The following is a 27,235-nucleotide window of genomic DNA, read 5'->3' as shown; positions in this document are numbered from 1 at the left end:
AAGAGACAGAGGATAGAGATTCCCCAGTCCCTTTCTCTGCAGCCTCAGCTGCACTGACAATGAATGGAGAGAAGACAGCGGCTCCTCTCCATTCATAAACTGATACATTGTAATCACAGGTGATTACAATGTTTCAGTTATGTGAATAGACAGAGTCTGCTGACTCTGTCCATTCACACAGCGGAGAGAGCAGAACGGAGGGGACAGAGGAAGAGAGAGGGGGACAGCGGAAAGCCGGAACGGATGGGGACAGCGGAGGGGGACAGAGCAAAGAAGGAGGACAGCGGAGGGGGTCAGAGGAACGGAGCAGGACAGCGGAGGGGGACAGAGGAACGGAGGGGGACAGAGCAAAGAAGGAGGACAGCGGAGGGGGACAAAGCAACGGAGCAGGACAGCGGAGGGGGACAGAGGAACGGAGGGGGACAGAGCAAAGAAGGAGGACAGCGGAGGGGGTCAGAGGAACGGAGGGGGACAGAGCAAAGAAGGAGGACAGCGGAGGGGGTCAGAGGAACGGAGGGGGACAAAGCAACGGAGCAGGACAGCGGAGGGGGACTAAGGGGGATGAGGTGACAGTCAGCGGTGATCGCGTGTGGGGGAGTTACAAGCACCGATCACCGCTGTATGTCACTAAAGCAGCTGAAAGCCGCGGGGGGAGAAGCTTGTAACTCCCCCACGCGCCAATCACTGCTGACTATCAAGGTATCGGTGGAAGCATCGGGAGCATTTGCCCGAGTACAAGTACTTGGGCAAATGCTTGGTATCGGTGCCGATACCGATACTAGTATCGGTATCGGGACAACCCTACTCATAGCTGTATTAGATCAAAAGGGTGCTTCTACTAAATACTGAGCAAAAGGTCTGAATACTTAGGACCATGTGATATTTCAGTTTTTCTTTTTTAATAAATCTGCAAAAATGTTAACAATTCTGTGGTTTTCTGTCAATATGGTGTGCTGTGTGTACATTAATGAGGAAAAAAAATGAACTTAAATTATTTATGGCTGCAATATAACAAAGAGTGAAAAATTTAAGGGGGTCTGAATACTTTCTGTCCCCACTGTATAATTAATATATATATATATATATATATATATATATATATATATATATATATATATATATATATATATATATATATATATATTTTATTTTTTTTTATTTTATCTTTTGCTTTTAAAAAAAAAAATTGTTTACTTCCACCCTAGACCACGTCGCTCTGGTCCTCCAAGATCGATAGAGGTGATCAGAGACGAGTAGCGGACGACCCCCTTCTGAAAGCGACCCAGCAGCTAATATCCCATAATATCCCAGTGGAGCCACTTTCATGAGAAAGCCAATCGGCGGCAAAAAAAAGAAAAAAAGAAAAAAAAAAAAAAAAAAAAAAGGGGGTTGTGGCTGATATCTTCAGCCAAAACCCCGGTAAACCACTGGTAAGCCGCAATGTATTTATACATATTATGGTCAGCAAGTGGTTAAAGAAGAATTCCAGATATGGAAATTTTTATACATAGTTTAATTTATAGGTCCAGTTTGGTCCATATCTAGTCGTTACCTCTGGAAGCTAGAAGTCAATGAAGAGGACACCACTACTCCAGTGCTTTTGGGTCCTGTTCCGAGCGGCTGGCCTGGTGCATTCTGAGCACAGGAGGTTGGCTACTTGGTGCAGGAGCAATTCAGAGAATGCTTTGCGTTTTCTGAAGGAATGCCAAGCATTCTCTGACTGGACAAGCTGGAGAGGTGGGGGTGATGATGTCACACTTTCAGGGGGATCGGCCAGGTATGGCATATACATAGTTACATTGATCCAAGCTGGATCAATAGCATTATGTATAATATATCCATACCTGAAATTCTCCTTTAAAGACAGCTCTACTGCCACTGACAACAACTGGCACTTCCTTACAGAAACTCTGTAAGCCAGCACTCCCAAGTGTCTCAAAAAGGCCATCTTTATTTAAGCGTCAAATAACATAACAAGGAAAAATGTTGATTTGTATCAGGCATGCTAGCCTATGACATGTGTACCTCCAACCCATTCTACCAGGCCTCCAAATGTTTCCTTTCACTAACAGTCAGCATGAGATAAGCAGATGGTCAAGGATGGACCTCTAAGGATTTAAATAGGAAGTGAGATTGAAGGGGATAACTGCCAGGAAACATTAAATTGTGCGGCACAGTATTACTGACAGGGCCCTCCACAAGAACCGAACAAAGAACATTGTCAGTGTGAGGGCTGCAGAAGGCAGGAATGTCTGTCAAGCAGACCTGAAAAGTTATATGACACGCAAAATAAACCATTTCAAATTTTCACAACTCTCAAAACAGAATATGAGTAATGAACTGAAAAAAAAATCTGCCACAAGACCTTTGAACAATTTTTTTCTCCTTGCTTGGTCAGCCCGAACTAATCACAAATGGTATATCATATACAGACCCCTTTTTTTAACCCTTTAAAGCCAAAACATATTGAAATATAGATGCACTGACACAAGATAGCGGCATTAGCGGCATTGGCACAGTGGCGCAGTGGGTAGCACTCTCGCCTAGCAGTAAGAAGGGTCGTTGGTTCGAATCCCGACCACGACATTACCTGCCTGGAGTTTGCATGTTCTCCCTGTGTCTGCGTGGGTTTCCTCCGGGTACTCCGGTTTCCTCCCACACTCCAAAGACATGCTGGTAGGTTAATTGGATCCTGTCTAAATTGGCCCTAGTATAGGTATGAATGTGAGTTAGGGACCTTAGATTGTAAGCTCCTTGAGGGTATAGGGACTGATGTGAATGTATAATATATATATGCAAAGCGCTGCGTAAATTGACGGCGCTATATAAGTACCTGAAATAAATAAATAAATAAAAATTAGCTAACGTGATTATATTTCAGATTATTTGGCAACCTAAATAATACATTTGGAACAATGTAAGACATAAATAATGTAGGGCTTTAACCATTTTTATGTATTACAATTTATTTATTTAATACTATAATTGTATTAGACAATTAAACAGCATTAAAAAGGCACTCATCTATAGGCCTCTGCAAACTGAAACTTTTTTCTTTTCTTTCTAAATGAACCCTTTAGCTTGCATGTGATCACTATGTAAAAGCTAAACGAAGCTAAACAAGGTCAGGCACTGATGTGGATGAAAAGGCCTGGCTAGCAGTCTCCACTCTAATTTATCCCAAAGGTGTGAAACTGACAGGCAAACTCCTGCCTGTCAGGTAAAAGCACTGCCAACCAATTCCTCACAAACCCCCCGGTACCGCCTACTACCCCCCCCCCCCAGGGATGGCGGGTGCTAGCGGCTCAGGGGAAGTAGAAGAGACACACGTCCGCTCTCCTCCCCTTCTGGCTGTGACCTGAAATTTCACTTCTGGGTCAACATCTAGGTGTCCCCAGCTAGCTCAGCCGGGAAGAAATGCTTTGCAATAAGATCTGCATTGCAAAACATTAAGTGGAGTCGAAGGGAGACATGTAGGGATGTAGGGTACACCGCCCCGCCCCCCCCCCCCCCCCCCCCCCCCATGAAAATATGCAAATCCCCCCTGCCACATATATGCATGCGTTGGGGGCGTCTACGCCGATTGTGATACACGTTACAAATCGCCAAGCACGCCAGAGTGAGAGCAATAATTCTAACACAAGACCTCCCCCATAACACTAAACTGATACCTATAGGGGGCTTTTGAAGCGCGGCCTATAGAAAATATAGGGTACTGAAGTTTGTCTCCATTTCAGGGGCGCACATACATTTAAGGTTTGGTATGTTGGTCATTTATTTACTCGGCACAACCGTGTCTTTAATATTTTACCAAAAATGTGGGTAATTTATTGTGTTTGTTTGCCCTAAAATTCATTTTAGTGTGATTTTTACTGAAATATTGCATTTCCTAGCCCTAATATTGTGTGACATAAAAAAAACTGGAACTACCACTATTTTATTCTCTAGGGTGTCTGCTTTCAGAAAATATATAAAAAGTTTGGGGGTTTAACATCATCTTTAGGGGTAAAATTAAAAGGTTAAAGAGATGCATGCTTCCGCTTTTTTTTCTTTTTTTTAATGAAAACTATTTAAAAACCAATTAGTGCGACAGGGTCCATTCTTTCAGACCCAAAATTGCTTCAAGGGTTCCTCAAAAGGTACAACTGTTTAGAAAGGCTACTAAACTACAATAAAAAGGATTGGGGGGGATCACACACAAACTATCAAGTAAACGTAGCATTTTTAGAGTTCCCATGACACGCTTTTGTTTTATTTCAGCAAATCTTTAAGAGAATCATCAGGATATCATGAAAATTCTCAGTCCAAGAAAGCAGGGTTTTAGTCAGAGAGAGGTTAATCCCAATGATGTGGAATACATAGTGCATCTAGTATCAACATGGCTTCATTGGCTACATGCCTACTCCAGGTCAATGCCTTGCTAAGCAGTAAAGCCAGCTCAAGATGACCATCATAGAGCATATACTCTAAAAACAAGTCAGTACACGCAAACCCCAAAATTTCTATCTTTGCAGGTTCCCTTTTAAGCATTTTCAGCGAAAAAAAAAAAAAAAATGTATAGAGTAAGGACTGCAGATAATACTGGGGTGCCGTAAAGTGGCTCTGCATCTTAAGCATGTATTTGCAAATGTGTGCAAACTAATCCCCTGTTTTTAATGTAAACTGGTAGACAGGATAATTCTGTTGGTTGCTGGCTGGTTGGCAAATTTAGCTGGGAACTTTCTTTGGTTTTACAGTATTTGACATACATTGCCCTTCCATGTGCTCCTTGCTGCAAAGGCCAGTAATAGGTGAGGGCAGTGGCCATTTGTTCGTACTGTTGGAATACCAGTGAGGGGACACACTGGACCCCTTTGCTGCCATTGTGCTATATGCTGGGTGTCCAGTGCACTCCTGTGCCTTTAAAGGGGTTGTAAAGGTTCGTATTTTTTCACCTTAATGCAACCTATGCATTAAGGTGAAGAAACACCTGGCAATGACGCGCCCCCCCCCCCCCATTTACTTACCTGAGCCCGTTCACCTGCTGTGCATGTCCCCCGGCGTCCTCTTCTACACGGAGTCTGGCCGTTGATTTGATAAACAGGATAGACTGATAGCAGTGCAGCCATTGGCTCGCACTGCTGTCAATCACATCCAATGACGTGGCCGCCGAAGGGGTGGGACCAAGTCATACACTCTGTGTCTATGGACGCAGCGTGTATGACAGGGAGTGCGCCTGCAAGCTAACCCCCTTGAGATAGAGCTTCCCAGGGGGGTTAACTATTGCTGGGAGGAGCCGAGACAGCCGCTGAGGGACCCCAGAACAGGAGGATCGGGGCCACTCTGTGCATAACGAACTGCACAGTGGAGGTAAGTATAACATGTTTGTTATTTAAAAAAAAAAAACCCATACAACCCCTTTGAGGGGTGGGCTCCCTCCAGGCGCATGCCACCTTTTATACCATATTACATCCAAGTGGATGTTATACCAAGTTCCGCCATGTGGACCCTCGCATGACTGGTTCTTCTACCTTGTGTAGGGGTTGTTCTCCCTCGCAGCAGCTGTCACTTTTGCACAGCTCTGCCTGCACAGCAGCATTATTCATTCACAGAGATCTGCAAATTAATAGACTATAAGTCCCCTTCCTGGTTGAATCTTGTACAAGAACAGTGTAAGAGGTTACCCTGCACTCTGTCTTTTATTGGCATTCCAGCTTACAAACAGGGTGTTGGGGAGCACACTGAAAGATCCATGGGGCCCCATTCAGGACAAAGTATTAAGGATTTAGAGCAGTGGCATCTATAGTGTTTTTTTCTCAATGGATTTAAACTTAGAAGTCTACAGGGAGCTGTCTAATTCCAACAGTGGCCTTTTGGGCAAACAAAGAAAAAGCTTGGTGAAGCCCTTTTAAAAATGAACTTTTAACTCCAAAGGCATTTGAAGGAGAAACCCAAGAGGTCACAAGCAGAATTAATTAAAATACATTAAATAAAACTGTAAAGCACTCAAAAGAAAAATTGTTTGCTTTCAACTCACATGGCTGAAAATGTACTCACCTGACATTTTTACCCCGCTCCTTCAACTGTTTAACTAGATCAGCAATGGGATACTGCGCTTTAGCAGCACACAGTCCATAACCTGAAAAAATCCAAAAGAAACATAAGATTAAATGAACAGTTTGATCAAAGTTGAAAGCACAAATGTGAAATGAATACAAAGACATATCCTATCTGAGAATCTTATTTGTGTTACATTCTAGCCATCCCTCTGATGAAAACTCTATATTACTAGTAGATTTGTATTTTGGGAACACCATGTCCTGAGCCTTATGCAGCCCAAGAATTCCTTGTCCCTGCAGTGCATGACAAAAGGGGAAGTATAGCACAGCATCATGTGACAAAAAGTAGGTTTGTCTAGAATCCCTAGAAGCAGTTTATTATATCTGGTTGCATATGGATTATTTTAAAGAGGAGCTGCAATGCCGCAGCACCAGAACCATTAGTGGATTGTACGTTGGAGCGACCCTGTATACCAGACTGCTTTTGGCTCGACCAAAATATTAAAAGTCTCACTGCAAAGGAAGGACAGCGTAGCCTGGAATACTCATGAACCAGTCGCTGGCAGCAGGAGACGATAGGACAGGTCACTGTAGGAAGGCAGCAAAGACCAATCAGGGAAAATCCACATGTCACGATCAGAAGCTGTGGCAGGAAAGGGCTGAAAGTGGTTATAAAAGCTGAAGGTTTCTTTACCTTCATGCATGAAGCCCCCCCCCCCCCCCAACATTCACCTGAGCCAGATCTAGGGATGTGCATGAGAGTGGAAGCTCTCTGGGGTCTCTTCCTCCTCACTGGCTGAGACACAGCAACTGAAGCCATTGTCTGCGAGTGCCCTCAGATAAAGCGGCTTGCTATGGGGGCACTCAGTGGGGGGGGCAGGAGTGGACAGACCCAAGAAGAGTAGGATCAGGGCTGCTCTGTGCAAAACCACTGCACAGAGCAGGTGAGACATGTTACAAAAAAAAAAAAAAAAAAAAAAAAAAAAAAGAACCTTTACAAACACTTTGATGTCATCCACTAGGTGGCAAGTCTTGTGCCTCTTTTCCCATCATTAGTGTTCAGTCCCTCAGTGTTAGTCCATCCGCATTAGACCAACAGAAAATTGGAAATTGTAATGGTGCCCAACAGTCCGAGTCACAAGGTAGCTCCCAGTGCTTGGGTAGACTGGCCTACTCACAGTCTTCAGAGACTGACTCACACACCTGAGGCTTTGCCACAGCTCTGGACCTAGAAAGTGCTTCAAGGCTAACCAAGTATGCACAGGTCTGGAAAGTATGTCTGTCAGTCAGTACGATAGTGGCTCCCGGAGCAACACCAGAAAGCTTTTCTGCTCCCTCCCTTTCCTTTCATTGCCTGCCCTCCTGGACATATTGTGCAAGTGCATACTAAATCATAGGACAGATATGGGAAGACCTGCTGCACTTTTTGTTCCTTTTCTTTATAAAGATAAAGGTTAGGAATGCCAAGCTTTATCTTTATCTGAATAGAGTGAGCCCTATTTTTTTTTTTTTTTTATTCTCCATTTTTCGTTCTCGACCTTATCTTTTGCATGCTGTCAATGCCTGCGCCATGTACGCATGGAAACATGCACAAAATAAGGACTGCAGATACAAATCTGATTTACTCATACCATCCCCGTCTCTTCCTTTTTTAATTTTAAATTGTGTGTAATAACCAGTTGCTATATATAAAACTTTAAACATTGGAAGTGTCACAACCAGTCATGTTTCATGTCAATTACCTGGAGTAATGATGATGCTATTGGCCTCCTTCATCATGTCAACTGCACCATCCAGATTGATTTCTGTGTGAGTACCAGTAATTTCCATTGGCTTGCCTCCAGCAGTGGATGAAGTTCCAAAGCCACCAAGAATCACATTAGCAAGGGATCGGTTCATAGCCTAGAGAAAGAGAAGAGGCCAATAAACCACACCAGTTCAGAAGAAAAAAAATATATCATCAATGAGCTATTAATTGGCTCTATTACATAAGAATTTTTTATGAGCAATATCAGCAGCGTTAACATTTCTGAAAGCACTGTGCACAGTCAAGTTCATTGCAATCAAAGGGCATAATAGTGAAAGAAAGACTGGATTGGTTAGGAATCATAAGCATGATTGACAAATGGGACTGGAGCAGCAATTGTAGCAATGCGGTCACAACGTATAAAAGCTGTTTTTTATATATATATATATATATATATATATATATATATATATATATATATATATATATATATATATATATATATATATATATATATATATATATATATACATATACATACATACATACACACACATACATATATAAACATAAATCACACAGCACAAAAAACTCGCAGATGACCCTTTTTAACCACTTACTGACCGCCCTATAGCAGTTTTACTGCTACAAGGTGGCAGCTGTACACCGGGTAATTCTTTTTTATATATATACGCTTTTGATTATTCACAGCAGAAGCCGATAAGTGGGTGACGGGCACTCTTTGTCCGCCGGCACCTACCGATCATCAGGCAGAGAATCAGAACAGAGTTCTGCCTATGTAAACAAAGCAGAGTTTCATCCTGACGGGGGGGCTGGATCATGTGCTCCTTCAAAGCAGCGAATAAAACCCATCATTTCCCCTACTAAAAGCATACACAGTAAAACACAAACACTTGCTAGGCACACAGTTAACCCTTGGATCGCCCTAGATGTTTAACCCCTTCCCAGCCAGTGACATTAGTACAGTGACAGTGCATATTTTTAGCACTGATCACTCTATTATTGTCACTGTCCGATTTAATTTTGCAGTCCCGCTATTACTAAAAATATATATATATATATATATATATATATATATATATATATATATACACACACATACATATATACAAAAAAAAAAGAAGTATATCCAGTATATATCCCATAGTTTGTAGACACAATACGTTCGCATAAACCAATCAATATATGTTATTGGGATTTTTTTTTTTTTTTACCAAAAACATGTAGCAGAATACATGTCCTAAATGTATGAAGAAATTTGTTTTTGTCTTTTTAAATTTTAACTGGATATTTTTTGTTGTTTTTTTTTTTCAAAATTGTCGCTATTTATTTTGCTTATAGCGCAAAAAATAAAAAACCGCAGTGGTGATCAAATACCACCAAAAAAAAGTTCTATTTGTGTTGAAAAAAATGACATAAATTTTATTTGGGTACAACATTGCATGATGGCGTAATTGTTAAAGTAATGCAGTGAAGTAACGCAAAAGGTTGCCTGGTCATGAAGGGGGGAAATCTCTCTGGAGGTCGAGTGGTTAAAATCACAACGGATTCATACTGCACATATGTGAACGACCCCTATAGAAGTTTTCTATGCTATTTTACTTGTCGTGAGCTTCCATGCGTTCTGGAATGCATCAGAAATCGCATCACTGTGATTCAGGGCTAAGTGCTTTTAGTTGAAGATACCAAAGTAAATAGTTCTAGATGTGAAATATGATGGAACTGTATAAATACATGAAACAAATAATTCAAACATTTATTTAATCATGTGCCTTTATGAGTGCTCAGATGTTCTGCGGCAGGATGGAGTATGGATACACAGGGGCTGCCCTACCAAAGCAACTAATAATGTAACACAATATGCCAATTCACAAGCTCAGGATTATACGATCAAAACTGAAGAACATAGAGATAATGTTTAGTCTGTGAATAGGAGTTATAAATGGTATGTATGGTATGTGGTAAGACTTTTTTTTTTCCAATGAGAGAAAAAAGAAAAACTTCACATGCTACTCAGTGGCTGGCATAAATAGGTATTAGCTGGAATTTACTCAGACACAGTTCAAAAGGGTCTGCTAAGGTGAAAATAGACAAAACATTACACAGACACTAATCTTGAAAAATTATAGCCTTACTGTATGTCCAACATTACTGCATCAAAGACATTTCAATAAAGTTTCTGTATATTTGGATCAGAATTACACAAGAATGTATGAATGCATCAAAGCTACCTGGAGGAGATGACCATCCTCTGAGTTAGGCTAATATTTAAAAGAATGCAAGCTGTCAATTTTTTACAAAGATATAGAACTATTTTCACCTAAATCATGACCCTAGTGTAAAGCCTCGTACACACGATCGGATTGTTGGCAGACAGAGCGCCAGACTTTTGTCCGAAGAGCTTGTGCCTGGATTTTCTCTTGCATACTAACGGCACACAATTGTCGGCGAACAAACATGAACGTAGTGATGTACTAGACGTACTATGTGGAATTTCAGCTCTTGAGCGCCACCCTTTGGGCACCTTCTGCTGTCGTGTTTGGTGAGCATTGATTCTGAGCATGCATGTTTGTACTTTGGACTTTTGTGTGACGGACTTGTGTACACACGATACAAAATCTGACAACAGACCGTTGTCCGCCGAAAATTGACTAGCCTGCTATCCAACATTTGTTGGCGGAAAGTTAGACAACAATTGTCTGATGGAGCGTGCCAACGGTTGGATTTTAGGCAAACAGCCTGTCATCACACAATTCCCTGCCGAAAATCTGATCGTGTGTACGAGGCTTTAGGCTGGTCACTGGGTGTTTTCCCAGAGAAATACCTGCCTGCAACAAAGTCTTTGAAAGGCAAAGTTCTCACCATCCTTCAGCTGAAGCCACCTACCTAAATTATTACATTCAGCCCCGCTCCTGAGATCTTCATTGTGCCACCCTGCCTTTGCAGAGAAATGTTCTGTCTGAGTCCAACTCCTATTATGTATGTGTGTTGCTCACTGCATTCATACTCAATTCAGATTCATCATAATCCTCTGGATGGCTGGAGGTCGCTATTGGTACACTGAAGCTCCATGAAGACCTTGGATCATTGTGATGGCTAACCAAAAGATGTTGGGAGATCTGTTCCAGGCATCGCTTGTGGTGTTCTGCAGTGGTCATGTGCCATGTCTCAAGACCTAATAAGGCAAATCTGGGTCAAAATCTCCTGTATGTGCAGGCAGGGCACCAGAACGATCCAAGGTCTTTATGGTGATGCAGTAGGGATGGGTGAGATAAATTTGCCTTGGTTTCTGTCTTAGGATCTGATATGATGAGGCTTTCATTCAAACTTTTTTGTATCTACCATTTCCTATATACTGTTCTGGAGTTATACAGATGATGCTTAACACAAGAGAAAAAATAAAAAGTATACAGAACATCCTGCTTGGCAAGATGCATCTTTTTGCTGAGGACACAAAGGTGTACATTGGGATAGACATTCCAGGAGGCGTTTGTAACATAGAACATGATTTGGCATTGTTGGAAGATGTGGAAACTACATTTTTACATACAAAATAATGCACTTAAGGAAAAAGAACCCATTGATAGAATACAATGTTGGCCAGAACTACAGAGAAATAAAGGTTTGGGGTGTCCATTTCAGATAATGGCAAATGGAAAACAGTGTGGCCTGGCCTTCGGAAATGCAAAAGAAATTCTGGGGTTTATCACCAGCAGGAGAAAGGAGGCCCTGATTCCGTATACAGTTCTTTAGATATCACTGGAAGGATCACCAGCAGGAGGAAGGAGGTCCCGATTACTCTTATAGATCCTTGGTTATCAGTAGAGGAATCACCCGGGAAAGAAGGAGGTCCTGATTCCCCTAATATAGATCTTTTGTTATCACTACAAGGGATCACCAGCAAGAGGAAGGAGGTCCCGTTTCCCCTATATAGATCTTTCGTTATCACTAGAAGGATCCGTAGCAGGAGGAAGGAGGTCTCAAATCCCCATAAGGCTAGTTTCACACTAGTGCGCACTGTGCGTTCCGGTTGTGGGAATTGCATAGATTCCCACACCCGCAACCGAATCAAGATGCTCCTGCGAGACGCTCTGGGCTGGCGTACATTCTGAATGGCACCCCCACGCATCTCAGCTTGCAGCGCAATCATGGCGAACCGCATGGTCAAAAAGACTATGCGGCTTCCCTGTGGCCACGGTTTTAAAAAGGTGCATGCACCTTTTTTTTGTGGTTCATGTGGCACAGCAGCCCATTCAAATACACAGCCCACACTAATGTGAACCAAGCCTTGTAGATCTTTAATTATCAGTAGAGGCATCACCGGCAAGGAGGTGGTCCAGATTCTCCTTTATAAATATTTAGTTATCACCAGCAGGAGGAAGGAGGCCCCGATTTCTCTTTATAGATCTTTAGTCATCGCTAGAAGGATCACCAGCATGAGGAAGGAGGTACTGATTGCTTTGTATAGATCTTTATTCACTTACAAAAAGGTACAGCTCAGATAGAATGGGGTTGATTTACTAAAACTGGAGAGAGCAAAATATGGTGCAGCTCTGCATGGTAGCCAATCAGCTTCTAACTTCAGCTTGTTCAATTAGGCTTTGACAAAAAAAAAACCTGGAAGCAGATTGGTTTCTATGCAGAGCTGTACCAGATTTTGCACTCTCCAGTTTTACTAAATCTCTCCCCCCCCCCCAAACGTGTCCAGAGACGGGCAACAAAAACGGTGAAAGTTCTGAGGAATAAACTGAATCAGGAGAAACTGGAGGGACTAAATATGTGCCGTCTTCTGAAACTTTTAGTACACATTTAGGGCTTGTTCACACTAGTGGCTGAGGGGAGGTAAACCCTCACAGTTGAACCACATTTTTACCCGTTAGCTGCAGAGGCAGCAGCAGGGGCTGTGAAGCTATGCTTCATGGCTGTGGCAGGAATTTTATCCCCTGTCACTTTTGGCGTGCATAGAGTCTGCCGAGCACGACCCACTCAAGTGAATGGGGCTACTCTCCAAGCGCCTGACAATCGTTCACAGCTCTCCACTTCCAGGGTCATGCATTTTTCCTTGTGCGTTTTTTTTTTTCTAATGTTATTTAGGCCTAGGTTTACACTAGTGCTGCTGCATAATCATGCATTTTTCAGTGAGTTTGTGATGACTTTTCATGTTTTAAGTGTTTTTGTGAGAGGAGGAGATTGTATTTTATACACAAAACACTGCCAAAAACCGCACTAAAACCATATGTACATGTGTTGCACGTGCGCTTTCCATATGTTCCCATTGAAGTCTACGGGACCACAAATGCACTATAAAGGCACCAAAAGAAGCACCTGCACCTTTTCAAAAATCGCCCTGCGCCATTTTGCACTGATGAGAACAGGTACTATAGAGCATATTGTGATTTCCACTGTCATGAAGTGACTCTTCATTCATGACAATGCACAGCAGCGCAGGGACAAGCCGGGCCAGCCAGAGATACAGAGATACATGTTGCATAATATCGCACAGCTCTGTAATGCAGTGAAACACTGCACTCTGGTGTAAACATAACACATAGAAAACTATTGTTTTCTGTGTGTCATAGCAGTTACCTGCTTTTTTTGCCATGAGAAAAAAATGCAGGTGACTGTAAATGGGCCCTAAGAGTAGATGATGCTAAGAACAGACTTCCAGCGGAGGTAATCAGCTCATAACAGGAGAAAAGCAATCTGCACAGGGAAGTGACACACAAAAATATCACTTTATACACATTTTTACAGTCAATCTATATACATGCACATGTGTACATAGACATGGGATAATTCCAATTTTTAAATTGTCAATCTCTAAAGTATTTTTAGAATTGTTTTTTTTGAATTGCTAAATTATATGCAAACTATTAAACTAATTTTTAGTACCTGTTACACTTTTAAAAACTATAGGAGTTACCAGGGATAATTGCACTTTAACAAATTACATCATTCCGGCAATGAATAAATTGCTTTTCTTTTTCTAAAACAGCAAAAAACAAAACGTTGCGTGCATGGCTGGCACGCAGGGGGACACAGCTCCGTATATGCCCTGCAATATAGAATTTAAACCGCACATCATGCCGGTGGCCCCAGACTGACCTGGCTGATTATCTGCTTACACACATCTAATCATTCTCTGTCTGCATCATCAGACACCAAAGTGCCAAACACAGCAATGGAAGTCCCCAGTGCAAGGTCTCCCCAGACACGCACAGCACTGGATAATACAACAAATATGCATCTAGCCTGCCATAAGAAATGTTCTCCAAAGAAGAATGCTGGAGCAATCAAAATATTTCGACTGTCACCTCCTCATCTGCAATAGATTATCTCCAGCAGATAATCCTGTGTGCTGGGGCCGCTCGCACACTCACAAGGTTATGTAATGTCGTTATGCTGCCCCACTGTGGTGGGACCAAATCAGGACAAGACTGAAAAAAAGATACACTAGAACTAGATACACAAGGCAAATGTCATCACATTTGTCTTGCTACAAGGTAACACTATAGCAAACACTTCAAGAGAAACCATGGAGGCTACCATAAATGACATCTTCTGAAATTACTGCAGTAAAGGGAAAAAAGTATTTCATCCCCTACTGATTTTGTACATTTGCCCACTGACAAAGATATGATCAGTCTATAATTTTAATGGTAGGTTTATTTTAACAGTGAGAGACAGAATAACAACAAAAAAATTCCAAAAAAAAAAAACGCATTTAAAAAAAAAAAGTTATAAATTGATTTACATTTTAATGAGTGAAATAAGTATTTGACCCCTTCGCATAACATGACTTGGTGGCAAAACCCTTGTTGGTTATCAAAGAGGTCAGACATTTCTTGTAGTTGGCACACATTTCAGGAGGGATTTTGTTCCACTCCTTTTTGCAGATCCTCTCAAAGTCATTAAGGTTTTGAGGCTGACGTTTGGTAACTCGAACCTTCAGCTCCCTCCACATATGTTCTATGGGATTAAGGTCTGGAGACTGGCTAGGCCACTCCAGGACCTTAATGTGCTTCTTGAGCCACTCCATTGTTGCCTTGGCTGTGTGTTTTGGGTCATCGTCATGCTGTAATACCCATCCACAATCCATTTTTAATGCCCTGGCTGACGGAAGGAGGTTCTCACCCAAGATTTGATGGTACATGGCCCCGTTCATCGTCCCTTTGATGCTGTGAAGTTGTCCTGTCCCCTTAGCAAAAAAAAAACCACTCCCAAAGCATAATGTTTCCACCTCCATTTTTGACGGTGGGGATGATGTTCTTGGGGTCATAGGCAGCATTCCTCCTCCTTCAAACACGAGTTGAGTTGATGCCAAAGAGCTTGATTTTGGTCTCATCTGACTACAACACTTTCAGCCAGTTTTCCTCTGAATCATTCAGATGTTCATTAGCAAACTTTAGATGGGCCTGTACATGTGCTTTCTTGAGCAGGGGGGCCTTGCGGACGCTGCAGGATTTCAGTCCTTCATGGCGTAGTAAGTTAACAATTGTTTTCTTGGCGACTATGGTCCCAGCTGCCTTGAGATCAATGACATGATTCTCCTGTGTAGTTCTGAGCTGATTCCTCAACGTTCTCATGATCAATGAAACTCCACGGAGGCAAGATCTTGCATGGAGCCCCAGATTGAGGGAGATTGACAGTTATTTTGTGTTTCTTCCATCTGCAGATAATCGCACCAACTGTTGTCACCCTCTCACCAAGCTGCTTGTAGCCCATTCCAGCCTTGTGTGAGTCTACAATCTTGTTCCTGACAACCTTGGACAGCTCTTTGGTCTTGGCCATGGTGGAGAGATTGGAATCTGAATGCTTCTGTGAACAGGTATACAGGTAACAAGCAAGCAGCTCCTTGCTGCAAAGGCCAGTTATAGGTTGTGGTGGTTGCCATTTGTTTGTACTAGGGACACAGGCAACATACTCTTCCAGAAGTGTAGAATGCTGAAGAGGCTTACAAAGACTGCAGTGCTGGAACTAGAAGGAAAGTTCGGGACTGGGGCTGCCAGAGAGGTAACTAGATACCTCTTCTACTGAAGGGACGTTGCTTTACCAATATTTATTTTGGCAGGATGGTTATAAAACTATTCGATCAGTATGATAGCCAGGCAAACCAACATTTTAGTAGAATTCAATAATGGCAGCCTACAAAGTCTCTCAGTAAATATTACCTTTCATCTAATCAATGATTTAAGCTGGAAATAGATGAACTGAAATTTGACAGGTCCAGCAGGAAACAGACGAATTTCAATCTATGGACATTACTGCACAAGAGAAGACGATCTAATGACTATTGGAAAGCGGTTATTCAATCAACATCTGTAGACAATTGGCTGCAGCGCTGATCAGTGCATTCTGACAGCAGAGGAGTCCCCATTGTCAGTCCACAATACAAAAAAGGGGAGGATTCCCCCATCCACCTTGCTTGTGTGGATGGGGTAATTAATTTAGTTTTTTTTCGATCAACCTGCCAGCTAAGATTGGGGGGAAAAAAATGCAATCTATGTATGTCTTGCCTTATTATATATAAAGATCTTTGTTGAGATGTATATTTTGTAATTATATTTACAGAGGAGTTGTCATATTTGCTTATTACACGTGCATGCTCTGTTTTCTGTTTAGCAGTGCTGCACAGTTGTGACATACCTCTCTCTTTATGCAAGTCTACAGAGCAGGTCAAAATGATTAAAACAATACACTCTGTGTGCAGGAGATATTATCTCAGCAGTTGTTGAACAAGAGCGATTGTTATAAAATAACCATTAGAGGGTAAATCTACAAAATTTACAAATCATTACACAGAATTAGGACTCAAAATTGCAACATTTTAAGCAGGGATCGACCAATTATCGGTGCGGCCGAAATTCACTTTTTCAGACGTATCGGTCAAAAAACTGACCGATATTACTTCAAGAAGTTTGCTTTATTGTAATAACAACTAATGCTCAACAGCCACTCGGCTGTTATTACAAGCAGCGGGAGGGGAAGTCGCCCCCCTCACCCGGGGTCTCCCATCCCACCGGGAGGCCCGAGCAACCAGCCGGCATGTCCGCCAGCTGGCTGAAGACCTGAATAAAGCTAGTAACCATGAAGCGATGTCATGACATCACTTCCCAGATTACTGGCATCTTAAAGGCGCCAGTTTTAAAAAAGAAAGTATTCAAAAACGACAATCTTGATGTTTTGAATACTTTCAAGTGCAGAGGAGGGGTTTGGGGTCTTATAGACCACCGATCTCTCCATAAAGAGTACCTGTCAATGCCTATTACTGTCACAAGGGATGTTTACATTCCTTGTGACAGCAATAACAGTGATAAAAAAACAAAAAAAAATGTAAAAGGACAGTGCAAATTTTTTTTTTAAATGTACAAAATATCGGCTATTGGCGAGGTGGCCGAAATATCAGTATCGTATTGGCACCGAAAGAACGATATCGTTCGAGCCTTAATTTTAAGGCATTTACTGATCTAAATGTAGCGTACTGTTTTCTATGGGCCCGTGTACACAGCTGCGTAAAAGGGTCCGTAAAACTAGTGCCGCTCCAGATCAGAAAAACGAAAAAAAAAAATTATGTGTAACTGGATAGTATTTTACATTCTGAAAAGAAGACCTCTTCAATAAGGGAGCTAGAAGCCGTTTGGAATTTTTATGCACATATACACATGTAAACACAAGCACTAAACGAACCATACTCCTGTTTTTTGCTCAGGAACTTTCTGCCAGCAAGATCTGACATAAATACATCAGTACTCTGCGCAAGGAATTTTAAAGCGGAAATGAATTAAGGAAGCTGTCCCCAAAAGAAGGCAGAGGCAAAAGACTAGCAAGTGGCATTACCTGCACATTGCAGCTGGTCTTTCTTCTATTACTTACCATGCCTTGTTATTCAGTGTTTCTGTGTTGAGCAGGCCACTTGGTAAAGACAGAGCTTTGCTTCATCACGTCAGAGCCTCCAGAAAGGAGAACAGCGAGCAGAACAGTAGTAACATCTCCAAATCTCACTCCAAATCTTCTGAGACTAACAGAGGTAGTAGTGCCCCACCCTACAGATATACAGTTAGAAGGCTGTAGGCACAGGAGTACCTAGGCACCTTCACATACCAGGAATTGCACTACTATTTTTCAGGAGGATATCAAGACAAAAAAATATATTTTTCAGGGTACTGCTTAGGTTCAATATACAGGTTAACTACACATAGCAAATATTCACCTTTTGAGTTCAGGACACTCAGGCTCTATCAGATAGGCGATTAGCCCCGTCCTCCATGCAGAGCTGCTGACAGCTGCATGTGCATCCACCTTGGAGCTGCATACAGACAGCCTATAGAAGTGGATACACATGTAGCGGATTATTATAAGTAAAATTGTTTGGGTATATTGGCGCTACCTAAAAATGGTTATACTATGGGATAGCCTAAAGTATAGCACTCCCTACTAATGTTCATAGATCTTAGGTGTGCAATATGTATGAACCCCCTATTATAGTATGGGTGGTCCTACGATCAGTATGAATCCACTATTCATATATTATGGAAATTTATGATAATTACCAAGTGTCGCACAGCTTACTGTGTCATACAGCCTTTGGGAAGGAAGCCAGAGGCTGCATACCATACTATGCATTTATTAATAACCATATATCTCTATGATGGTATATAGATATCGTGTTGTCCTAATTTAATTGTATGAACAACATTATATTGTATTGCATAGAACAAACCAGAATATAGCAGGTGCAACAATTAAAACTACAACATATATTGCAAACGTCCCATATATTGCTGTTAATATAATTTATTCAGGTTCCCACAGGTGACTTGTGTGCTCCAACAATTTGTCTGGTGACTCTTGTGCTCCCCCTTTGGTTGCTTACTCACCAACTCCCAGAACCCCACCAGGGGTATGGTGCTTTTGATATAATTTGCTGGGTCACTCCACTTGTTCCGTCTGTCAGATAGTCAGCTACCAAAATCCACACTGGGGTAATCCACCTGAAATGGGGGATGGGTCGCCTTGCTGCTGTGTTTTGTGTTGGATGTCTCCTATGCTTTCCAATCCTTGGAGGTATTGCTTCCCCTCAAATATTATAAAAAAGGAGAGCTTCCATAGCGTAATAAAGTTTGATACTTTATTTAAAACTTCATATACCCGCAATACGGGGTTAAATAGCCATAATGGGTATGACTGAAGCAAAATTAATTAACAAAAAATTAAAAACTTAAAAAATCAAACAGAAAAAAATTTATATGATTTTTAAAAATAACAAAATGACAAAAAGTAAAAAATAAAAAATAATAACAAAATAAAAGAAGTCCAGGTACTATTGTATATTATTGACCAAGTTAGGTAGGACAGCATTAGTACCAAGCTAGATAGAAAAACAGTCCCTCCAATCAGGCATAAACAGTGCAGTGGAGGTGTGTAAAGCACCAGGCTGCTAAGCACCGTCCTCCTCTCTCGTATGCCCTAGAGCAGACTGACAGAGCGTGATGCCGTTGTGCGCGCTTCGTCACATGACGTCCTCAGCAACGGTGTCACACTCTTCCCTCTGCTAGATTTTATAGGAGGAGAGTGCCTTCATATTCAACCTCCCCCTTATATTACAGGGTTAAATACAAGTATGTTTAATGAAAGGTTAAGCATGGACTATGTGTAATGCAGGTTAGTCTTCTATTTGCCACATAGTAAGGAAATAAAAGTTTGGTGTACATATAAACTAAACATGTAGCGGATGCACGGACACAAGCACATGTCACCATTTGACATGCCGTCTGGGGCGGGTGCACAGATCCAATCACAGACACTGTTCAGATCTGTGTAACTGTTCCTGCTAAATGTCAAATTTTGACATGTGTGTCCATGCAGCCACTGCGTGTGCATCCACTATCATTGGCTGCCTGCGTGCATGCAGCGCCAAGGTGGATGCACATGCGTCTGCCATCAGGTTTGCACCTAATTCCCAATTTGAATGAGTTCCTAACACATACTCCAGCTAAAACTTTAATTACCCTTAGAGTGGAAGGATAAAACCCATCAGTTTTATTGTTCTGTTCCCATCTGGGCGACTCCTATTACTTGTACCTGAACTGGTGTGGATAACACATCCCAAATACCAACAGCAGAGCAAGAAAGGAACAACCCAACCAGTATTTTAATTCCGAGAATATCTGTGTTCCCATGATGGCATTCCTGGCTTTACTCGGTGTAATCTGTACTATCAATCACCCTGATGTAGCATAAGCAGCGGGCATAGACACATTTTATAGGTATTTTGTACTGCAGCATATCTATTCTTCCAGACCCCAAACGCCTCAAATAAGTCCCAGTTTGAGAACAGATGATCCAGAAACATTAGCAACATCCCTGGTGCAAGATGCCAATATCACATCAGATTTTATACGATCCAAATAAAATGTTTGCAAAAACTAGATCTGCTGAATCAGTACCATGTATCTGCATATTACAATCAGAATGAATTCAACTATGAAAACCATATCTGATCACCACCTACATAGTTAAAGGGGGTTGTAAGCCTCACACATGGAAGTATGAATAAAGCACGTCCCTCTATAGTGTGTCTCAATCCAAAGCACTAAGTGCGATTGCTGTCTGCTGCTTTGTTCCTCTGCTATCAGCATGAATCACTTCTGACAAGTTTTCCCGACACCAAGAGAAAAATTACGACAGGGGACGGATCTCCAGCTGATTGACAGCCTCAGCACTGTTCCTGTGTGCTATGTGAAGGGGGTGTGTCCCATACCTCCAATCAGCTCTCAGAGCTCTCCACACTAAGCTCTGCAGAGTGTAATTTCAGCTCTACGCCCCCTTTTTTTATGACAGCTCAGACAAGCTTTATAAATTCTGGACTTTAAACTGATGTAGTGAAGAGAAGACTGCAGATAAACGGGTACAACGTATGTAGGAGGATTTGTTTCACTTCTGTGTCACCTGAGGCCAGTCGCTTCACTGGGTATACGTAAGGGTTTACAACCACTTTAAACCACAAACCCAATGGAGAAGCTTATCATGATGCTAAGATAGCGAGACGAGAAATATTGGAAAGTCTGGACCCCTTATTTCATTTACAGACCCCCCCCCCCAGCCTCTCAGCAGTAGCTTGTCCATTAACTTGCCTCACAGAGCTCTTACAATATGCCATGGGGGGCGACTGGGTCTATCTTTGTCCCCTCTTCCGCCCCCCATACTAGGTCCCAGAGTTCGGTTTTGTTGAAAAATTATTACAAAAATGAGAAACGGTGTTGCTCACCAATGGTTGGCTACAGGGGACTACATTTTTAACCACTTGCCTACAGTGCACTTAAACCTCCTTACAAGCCATGGAATTCCGCTAAACGTAGGGTGGTCCAATTAGAGCAGGCCCACAGGATGTGTAGGAGGGACCACTTCATATTCAGTACTTCTGAAACTCAAGACTCTGTCGGTGCATTGATACAAAGCAGGGAAACAAACCGCCAAACAGACTAACATAATATTTTTCAAAGGCCGTCTGACTATTCCTAAACATAAATAAGCCAACGCGGTTCTTAATTATTTTGATTTTAACAAGCCTTAGCAACTTCTACACACAAATCACCCCGTTTAAGAAATGAGAATTAACTGAATAACCATTACATGACTTGGAGGTAAACAAATGTTGTGTTATCTGTATACTTTAAAGCGGACCAATTTAAGATGACACTGATTAAAAGCACACAGTACAGAAGACAGGCACAAATTTGATGCAGATCTCCCTCAATTTCCTCATTTACATGCTTCCCCTACTCATCAAACCGCTTCTGACATCAAAGAGCCGAGCGCCATTTAACCCTTTCACCAGGCCAAAGAGCTCATGTAGGTCTGCAGAACAATCAAACCTTGTATGGTGCTCGGTGGATCAAACTCAGCAACTACCAAGCAAAAAAATTGGAAGTCTAAAAACTTTCATACTGGTTAGAAAATACACATTTGTGTTTTTCTTTATACAACCACTGATATTCTGTATTAGACGGCTCAATGTCCAACTCTGTTTTTTTTTTTTTTAAATTATTTATTAAACCAAGAATAGTAAAAAAAAAACATTCCCTGAATACATCAACAACCAGTCCTTAACTATAAAACAATTTGGGGCCCCATTCAATTAAAAATCTTCAAACGGCCAAGAGACACGAGGAAAGAATAAGAGGGCCGCATGCAACACATGACTCTGGTTTAGATCTATGCCCGTGGACTACATCTGAACTACATGGAATACCCCCTAGATGAAAAACATCCACCATGCTAATACAGCTTGGCAAAGTCCAACGTGCAAATTGTAATTTATGAACTGACATGAGTAAATTTAAACCTCAGGCTCTCCAGACTATCACAGTGATCTTCATCCAGCTTTACTTCAATGTTTTCCAAAGCGGTCATCAAATTCCACTAATTGTTCCAAGTATTAGGCCCATTCACAGCTATGTTTTCATGCATGGTAAAGCATTACAATGTTAGTGGCTGATGTGACTGCAGTGGGCGAAATAACAGCCCCCATGGACCCGCTGCAGTTTTTGCTAGAAATATGCGACACCCTTAATGCCACCCATCAGAGGCAGTTTCTCTTTTATATGATGTACTACACTCGGAAAAAAAAAACATTCTTAATAAATAGAAGGTGGCAGAAACATATTGAGAGAGAATGCAAGACTGCCGTTATCGATTCACTTATAAAAATCTAGAATATTGGAGTAACAGAAACACATTGAGGGCCAGTTCACACCACAAAAACGCACTCTAGATCCGTTTCTGCATGCGCGTTTTTAACGTGGTCCAGAGTGTTTTTGGTGAGTTTCCGGATGCATGTGCTTTTTTTTTTACTATACTCGGGTCCAGTGCATTTTTGATGCATTCCAGTGCGTTTTACTACATTCCAGTACAGTCCAGTGCAGGAAAAAATGCAGCATGTTCTGCTTTTTTTTTCTGGAACTGGAAAGCCCTGGAACTGACTGCACTGGTGTGAACTATGCCATTGGAAACCATATAACCTACTTTCCATGCGTTTTTGATGCAGAACAAAAACGCATTAGACTGCATGTGGTGTGAACTGACCCGAGACTGAGAGAATGCAAGTTTGCCATTATTGATTCCCTTATAAAAATCCAGAATATTGCTGTACTCCTTGGTATCTTTATTGAAGCATTAACCCCTTCACGCCAACCGGAGCAGCTGCACGCATCACCCCAGTATCGTTTTTTTAGAGCAAACGGTCGGCTTTCTTGGGATGACAACCGATGCAGTTAAAAGTCGCTTGGCTGTTATCCCAAGGAGTGGGAGGGGATGTCCGTGTCTCCCCCCGCCACCTTCTGCAGCTCCCCCGGGCTCTACCGTCCCATTGGGAGGCCCGAGCGACCAGCGGACACGTCCCCCGGCTGGCTGGAGACCTGAATGAAGCCGGAATAAGCTTTGATCGGGTCTCGGATCTAGTAACCCGGAAGCAATGTCATGACATGACTTCCAGTTTACTGAAGACTTAAATGGCGCCAGATTAAAAAAAAAAAAAAGTATTCAAAACGGTATTCAAAACTGCCAAACTGGCGTTTTAAATGCTTTTAAGTGCAAAAGGAGGGATTTAGGATTAGGAGTACCTGTCACTGATTACTGTCAAAAGGGATGTTTACATTCCATGTGACAGCAATAAGAATTATCAGAATTTTTTTTTTTTTTAAAAGAGACCGTGTAATAATAATAAAAAAAAATTTAAATGGTGTTTAAACCACACATGTGAGGTATTGCCGCAATCGTTAGAGGGAGAGCAATAATTCTAGTGCAAGATCTCCTCTGTAACTCTAAACAGATAACCTGTAAAAAAATTTAAAGTGTCGCCTGTGGAGATTTTTAAGTACCTTCGTTTGTCACAACTCCACGAGTGTGCGCAATTTCAAAGCATGACAGGTTAGGTATCTATTTACTCAGCATAACATCATCTTTCACATTATACAAAAAAAAAAAAAAAATTGGGCTAGCTTTACGGTTTGTTTTTTTTTTAATTCATGAAAATGTATTTTTTCCAAAATTGTGTTTAAAAGACCGCTGCGCAAATACCGTGTGATATAAAATATTGCAACGATCGCCATTTTATTCTCTAGGGTCTCTGTTTGTAAAATATATAATGTTTGGGGGTTCTAAGTAATTTTCTAGCATAAAATACGGGTTTTAACTTGGCTTAGGCATTGAAGGGTAAAAATGATTTTAATACTTCAATAAAGATACCAAGGAGTGTAGCAAGATTTCGAATTTGAGTGTGTGTTACTGAATCTCACAAACGAGCTGTGCAGCACCTTGGGTTTTAGTTCACAACATGTGAGAGTTGGTCACTCTCCTAAAGCGGAATTACTTTGGCTCCCTTCTAAAAATGCATGCTCTGTGTCAAGGACCCAAGAGACAAGCATGCAGAGCTGAAAATTCAAAACTTCTGACCTCTATAGCTGTTCCAGGTCAGGGCTTCAAAATGCTGAAAACACTGAATAAGCATGACAGCCAGGCAATCAACATTTTCAAGAGAGAATAATAACTGCAGCTTACATACTGTGTATGATTAGCAGAGGCAGCCTCATAGTGATGAGACACAAATTACTTTGCCTATGCATAGTTAAAGTGGATGTAAACCCACATTTTTTATGTCATAATGTAGAGTATAAGATTTCCTATCATTTGAGCCCAGTCTTGCCACACGAAGTTAATCCAGCTCTGAGCAATCCTCTTTAATTGTTCAGTGAGATAAATTTTGACAAACAGAGAAAAACTTTGTCAAATCCTCCCCCTTGATGTGAGTGACAGGTGATTTACATATCTCGTGCACTAGCCTAAAACATGCATTATTTTTTAATTCCCTCCCCCACTCCTTTCTTCAGCAGCTCTGCAAGGATTGGCTGTTCCACACCTCAGCACTATTTGGCATGCTGAAGTCATGTGGTTACTTTCCTGTCTTTTCACTGGATATTAGAGATCACAGCAGAAGTTCAGTGTACGAAATACACAGGAGAAAATGCATATTGACAAGGGGAGTGTAGAGGTGGGCGGGGAGTCTACTGACATCATGACTCCACCCACCGAGCTCCAGACAACAGACCCACCCACAGAATCTGCAGTTTTTCGGGTCTCATAACAGACAGAGGGGAGACATTTGACAGGTAAAGATACATGCAGGAGAGGCATGTATATCCTTATAGATAACCCCTATGGCAGTAGTTTAGAAAGGATGACATTGGGTTTACATCCACTTTAACATGCACTGTTGGTGGGATTTGAGGACCAGCTTGGAAAATACTACTAAACTGAAAGCATTCTCCCCTTCTGACTAAAATCAGAATGCTTGGGATCTGTAATTGCCGAGTACAACTCCTTAACGGTCCCTTGCTTTATGTCACTTAAAGCAGGGGTCTCCAAATCTGCAGCCCGAGGACCAGATGTGGCCCTTTGCCAGCCTTTATCCGGCCCTTGGGGCACAATTCCTCCCACTGACACCAACAATGGGGTACCAGGTCTTCCATCAATACCAATGATGGGATACTATGTCTCCTCCTATTGACCACCAATTATGAGGCCATATTAATTCTCACTGATGCCAGGCCTGTGACATTTTCTGACTCTGCTGGCCACAATCCAGCCCTCCTAAAGTCTGAAGGACAATAAACTGGCCCTTTGTTTGAAAAGTTTGAAGACCCCTGACTTAAAGCATTACTTTACCAAAAACAAATTGATAAAAAATAATGTTCTTTAGCAAGGAACATACATTACACATTAATTATGCTACCAAAATTAGTGCATGCTGTAAATTGCCTCCATCATTGCTCCTATTTCTTCTTGCTGAAGGCTGCCATTTTGTTGAAGCCCAGAGCCCCTGCGCAGCAGTAAACCTTTAGGTTGTAAGCAGATTGGGCTCTAGTGGCTCTGATTTTCAGCACAATGCCAAAAATCGAGATCAACTGAGCATGTGCAGAGCAGGGTGAGACAGTGTATAACTGGATTTTAAACAGTATAGGCACTTATGTGTAATGTTTTACATAGCTATACCTGCAAAAGGGGCCAGCCTGAAGTCATCTAGTATGACTTTATTTTCTGAAAAGTTCTTTTTTAAACTGAAAAAAAAAACTAGTACGTAAAAGCAAGTATCTAGGATTCTATAAACCCCTACAAGCAGCTGAAAGTATCCCTCAAGTATTTGTTCAGTTTTTTTTCCTTGCATGCACTGAGAGGCAACTTGAGCCTGCAAAGTCCTGAATAATGACCGTTCTCCAAGCTGTGGAGAACCTGTGGGTTCCAGATGTGTAATTTTTTTCTTTTTTTTTAAAAAAGTTTACATCCATATTACAGGTAGTTTTAGTACTATTTTCATTTTTTCTGGTTTTCTTTTCTTTTTATTACATGAAACAGAATTTCTCTGTAAATTTAAAATGTTGCAGCCCTTCAATGCGGTTGCTGGTTTCCTTACCACACACATGATGTAGGACAGAATAGCTCCAGAAGAACCAATCAGAGCACCCACGATGGTCAGTAAGTTGTTGTTCAGCAGGAATCCCTCAGCACAAAGGGCCCAACCAGAGTAGCTGTTCAGCACGGTGATGACCACAGGCATGTCTGCCCCTCCAATAGCAGCTGTGAGAGTGACACCCTGTGGAGAACATGCAAGAGAACAATAGAAACTTAAAACATAGGTCACAAAAATGCTAGCAAATAACTGCTGCAAAACACAACCAACCAGGCACCACAACCAGAACCAATGCAAAAAATGATCGCTTTTAGGAAGGTTTCAGGGATTTGTTTTTTAAATGTTCTAAAAAAAAATAAAGCAATACAATCAGCACTGGGACCAGAGTGATAAGATTTCTACAAGCAAACATGGCTCCTGCTTTAGCCAGGACTCATAGCTACTGTGGAAAAACAGATAATGGAGAACTACACCCAGATCTTTTACCAGACCGGTTAAAGTTTAATCACCAGTGCAAGGTGATCTAAATCCTCCGTGGCCACAGCAGAGAAATTTGAAATTTAGCTTTTCAAATGAACACCTAGTGGTCTATTTATATAGCAGAGAATGTGACTTTTACAATTATTTTTCTAGTGGAGAACCCTCCAAACTAGTGGCGGCCGCTCCATTAGGGGTGCTGCCCCCCCAATCCATGCACCTGGCCCCTAATCTACATGCAGCAGGGCTCTGGAAGCATGGATTTCAATGGGGGTTTTTTCTTTATTGAAACACATGATTAGAGCCTGAGGCTCTAATTGGAGAACATGCAACACAAAAAGGTGGGCTCGGGGCACAAAGTACGGCACCCTGAACCCACCCAGTTGTTTGTCATTGGCAAATAAATATTCGCTAATGACTTCCTGCTTCTCCTCCCGGGCCAATCAGGAAGCATGTCCTGAAACCTGATTGGCCAGGGAGTCTTAAGAC

At 41.7% G+C, this 27,235-nt stretch overlaps 1 protein-coding gene across 1 annotated transcript in view; it reads right to left on the bottom strand.

The window, feature by feature from the left end:
- The window catches only part of NNT (nicotinamide nucleotide transhydrogenase), a 188,551-nt gene that overhangs the window by 48,773 nt on the left and 112,543 nt on the right, over positions 1 to 27,235 (bottom strand). Inside the window, exons 17-19 of the mRNA XM_073622115.1 lie at positions 26,273 to 26,452; positions 7,781 to 7,940; positions 6,037 to 6,118 (exon numbers count right to left, since the gene is read on the bottom strand). Coding sequence (XP_073478216.1) covers positions 6,037 to 6,118; positions 7,781 to 7,940; positions 26,273 to 26,452 — 422 coding nt within the window. The remainder of the gene's footprint in view (positions 1 to 6,036; positions 6,119 to 7,780; positions 7,941 to 26,272; positions 26,453 to 27,235) is intronic.

Source organism: Aquarana catesbeiana, linkage group LG01 (genome assembly GCF_042186555.1).
Source record: "Aquarana catesbeiana isolate 2022-GZ linkage group LG01, ASM4218655v1, whole genome shotgun sequence".
In the NCBI taxonomy this organism is placed as follows: domain Eukaryota; kingdom Metazoa; phylum Chordata; class Amphibia; order Anura; family Ranidae; genus Aquarana; species Aquarana catesbeiana.
The sequence above is the reverse complement of the archived record's forward strand: the minus strand, read 5'-3'. Positions and strand labels throughout refer to the sequence as shown.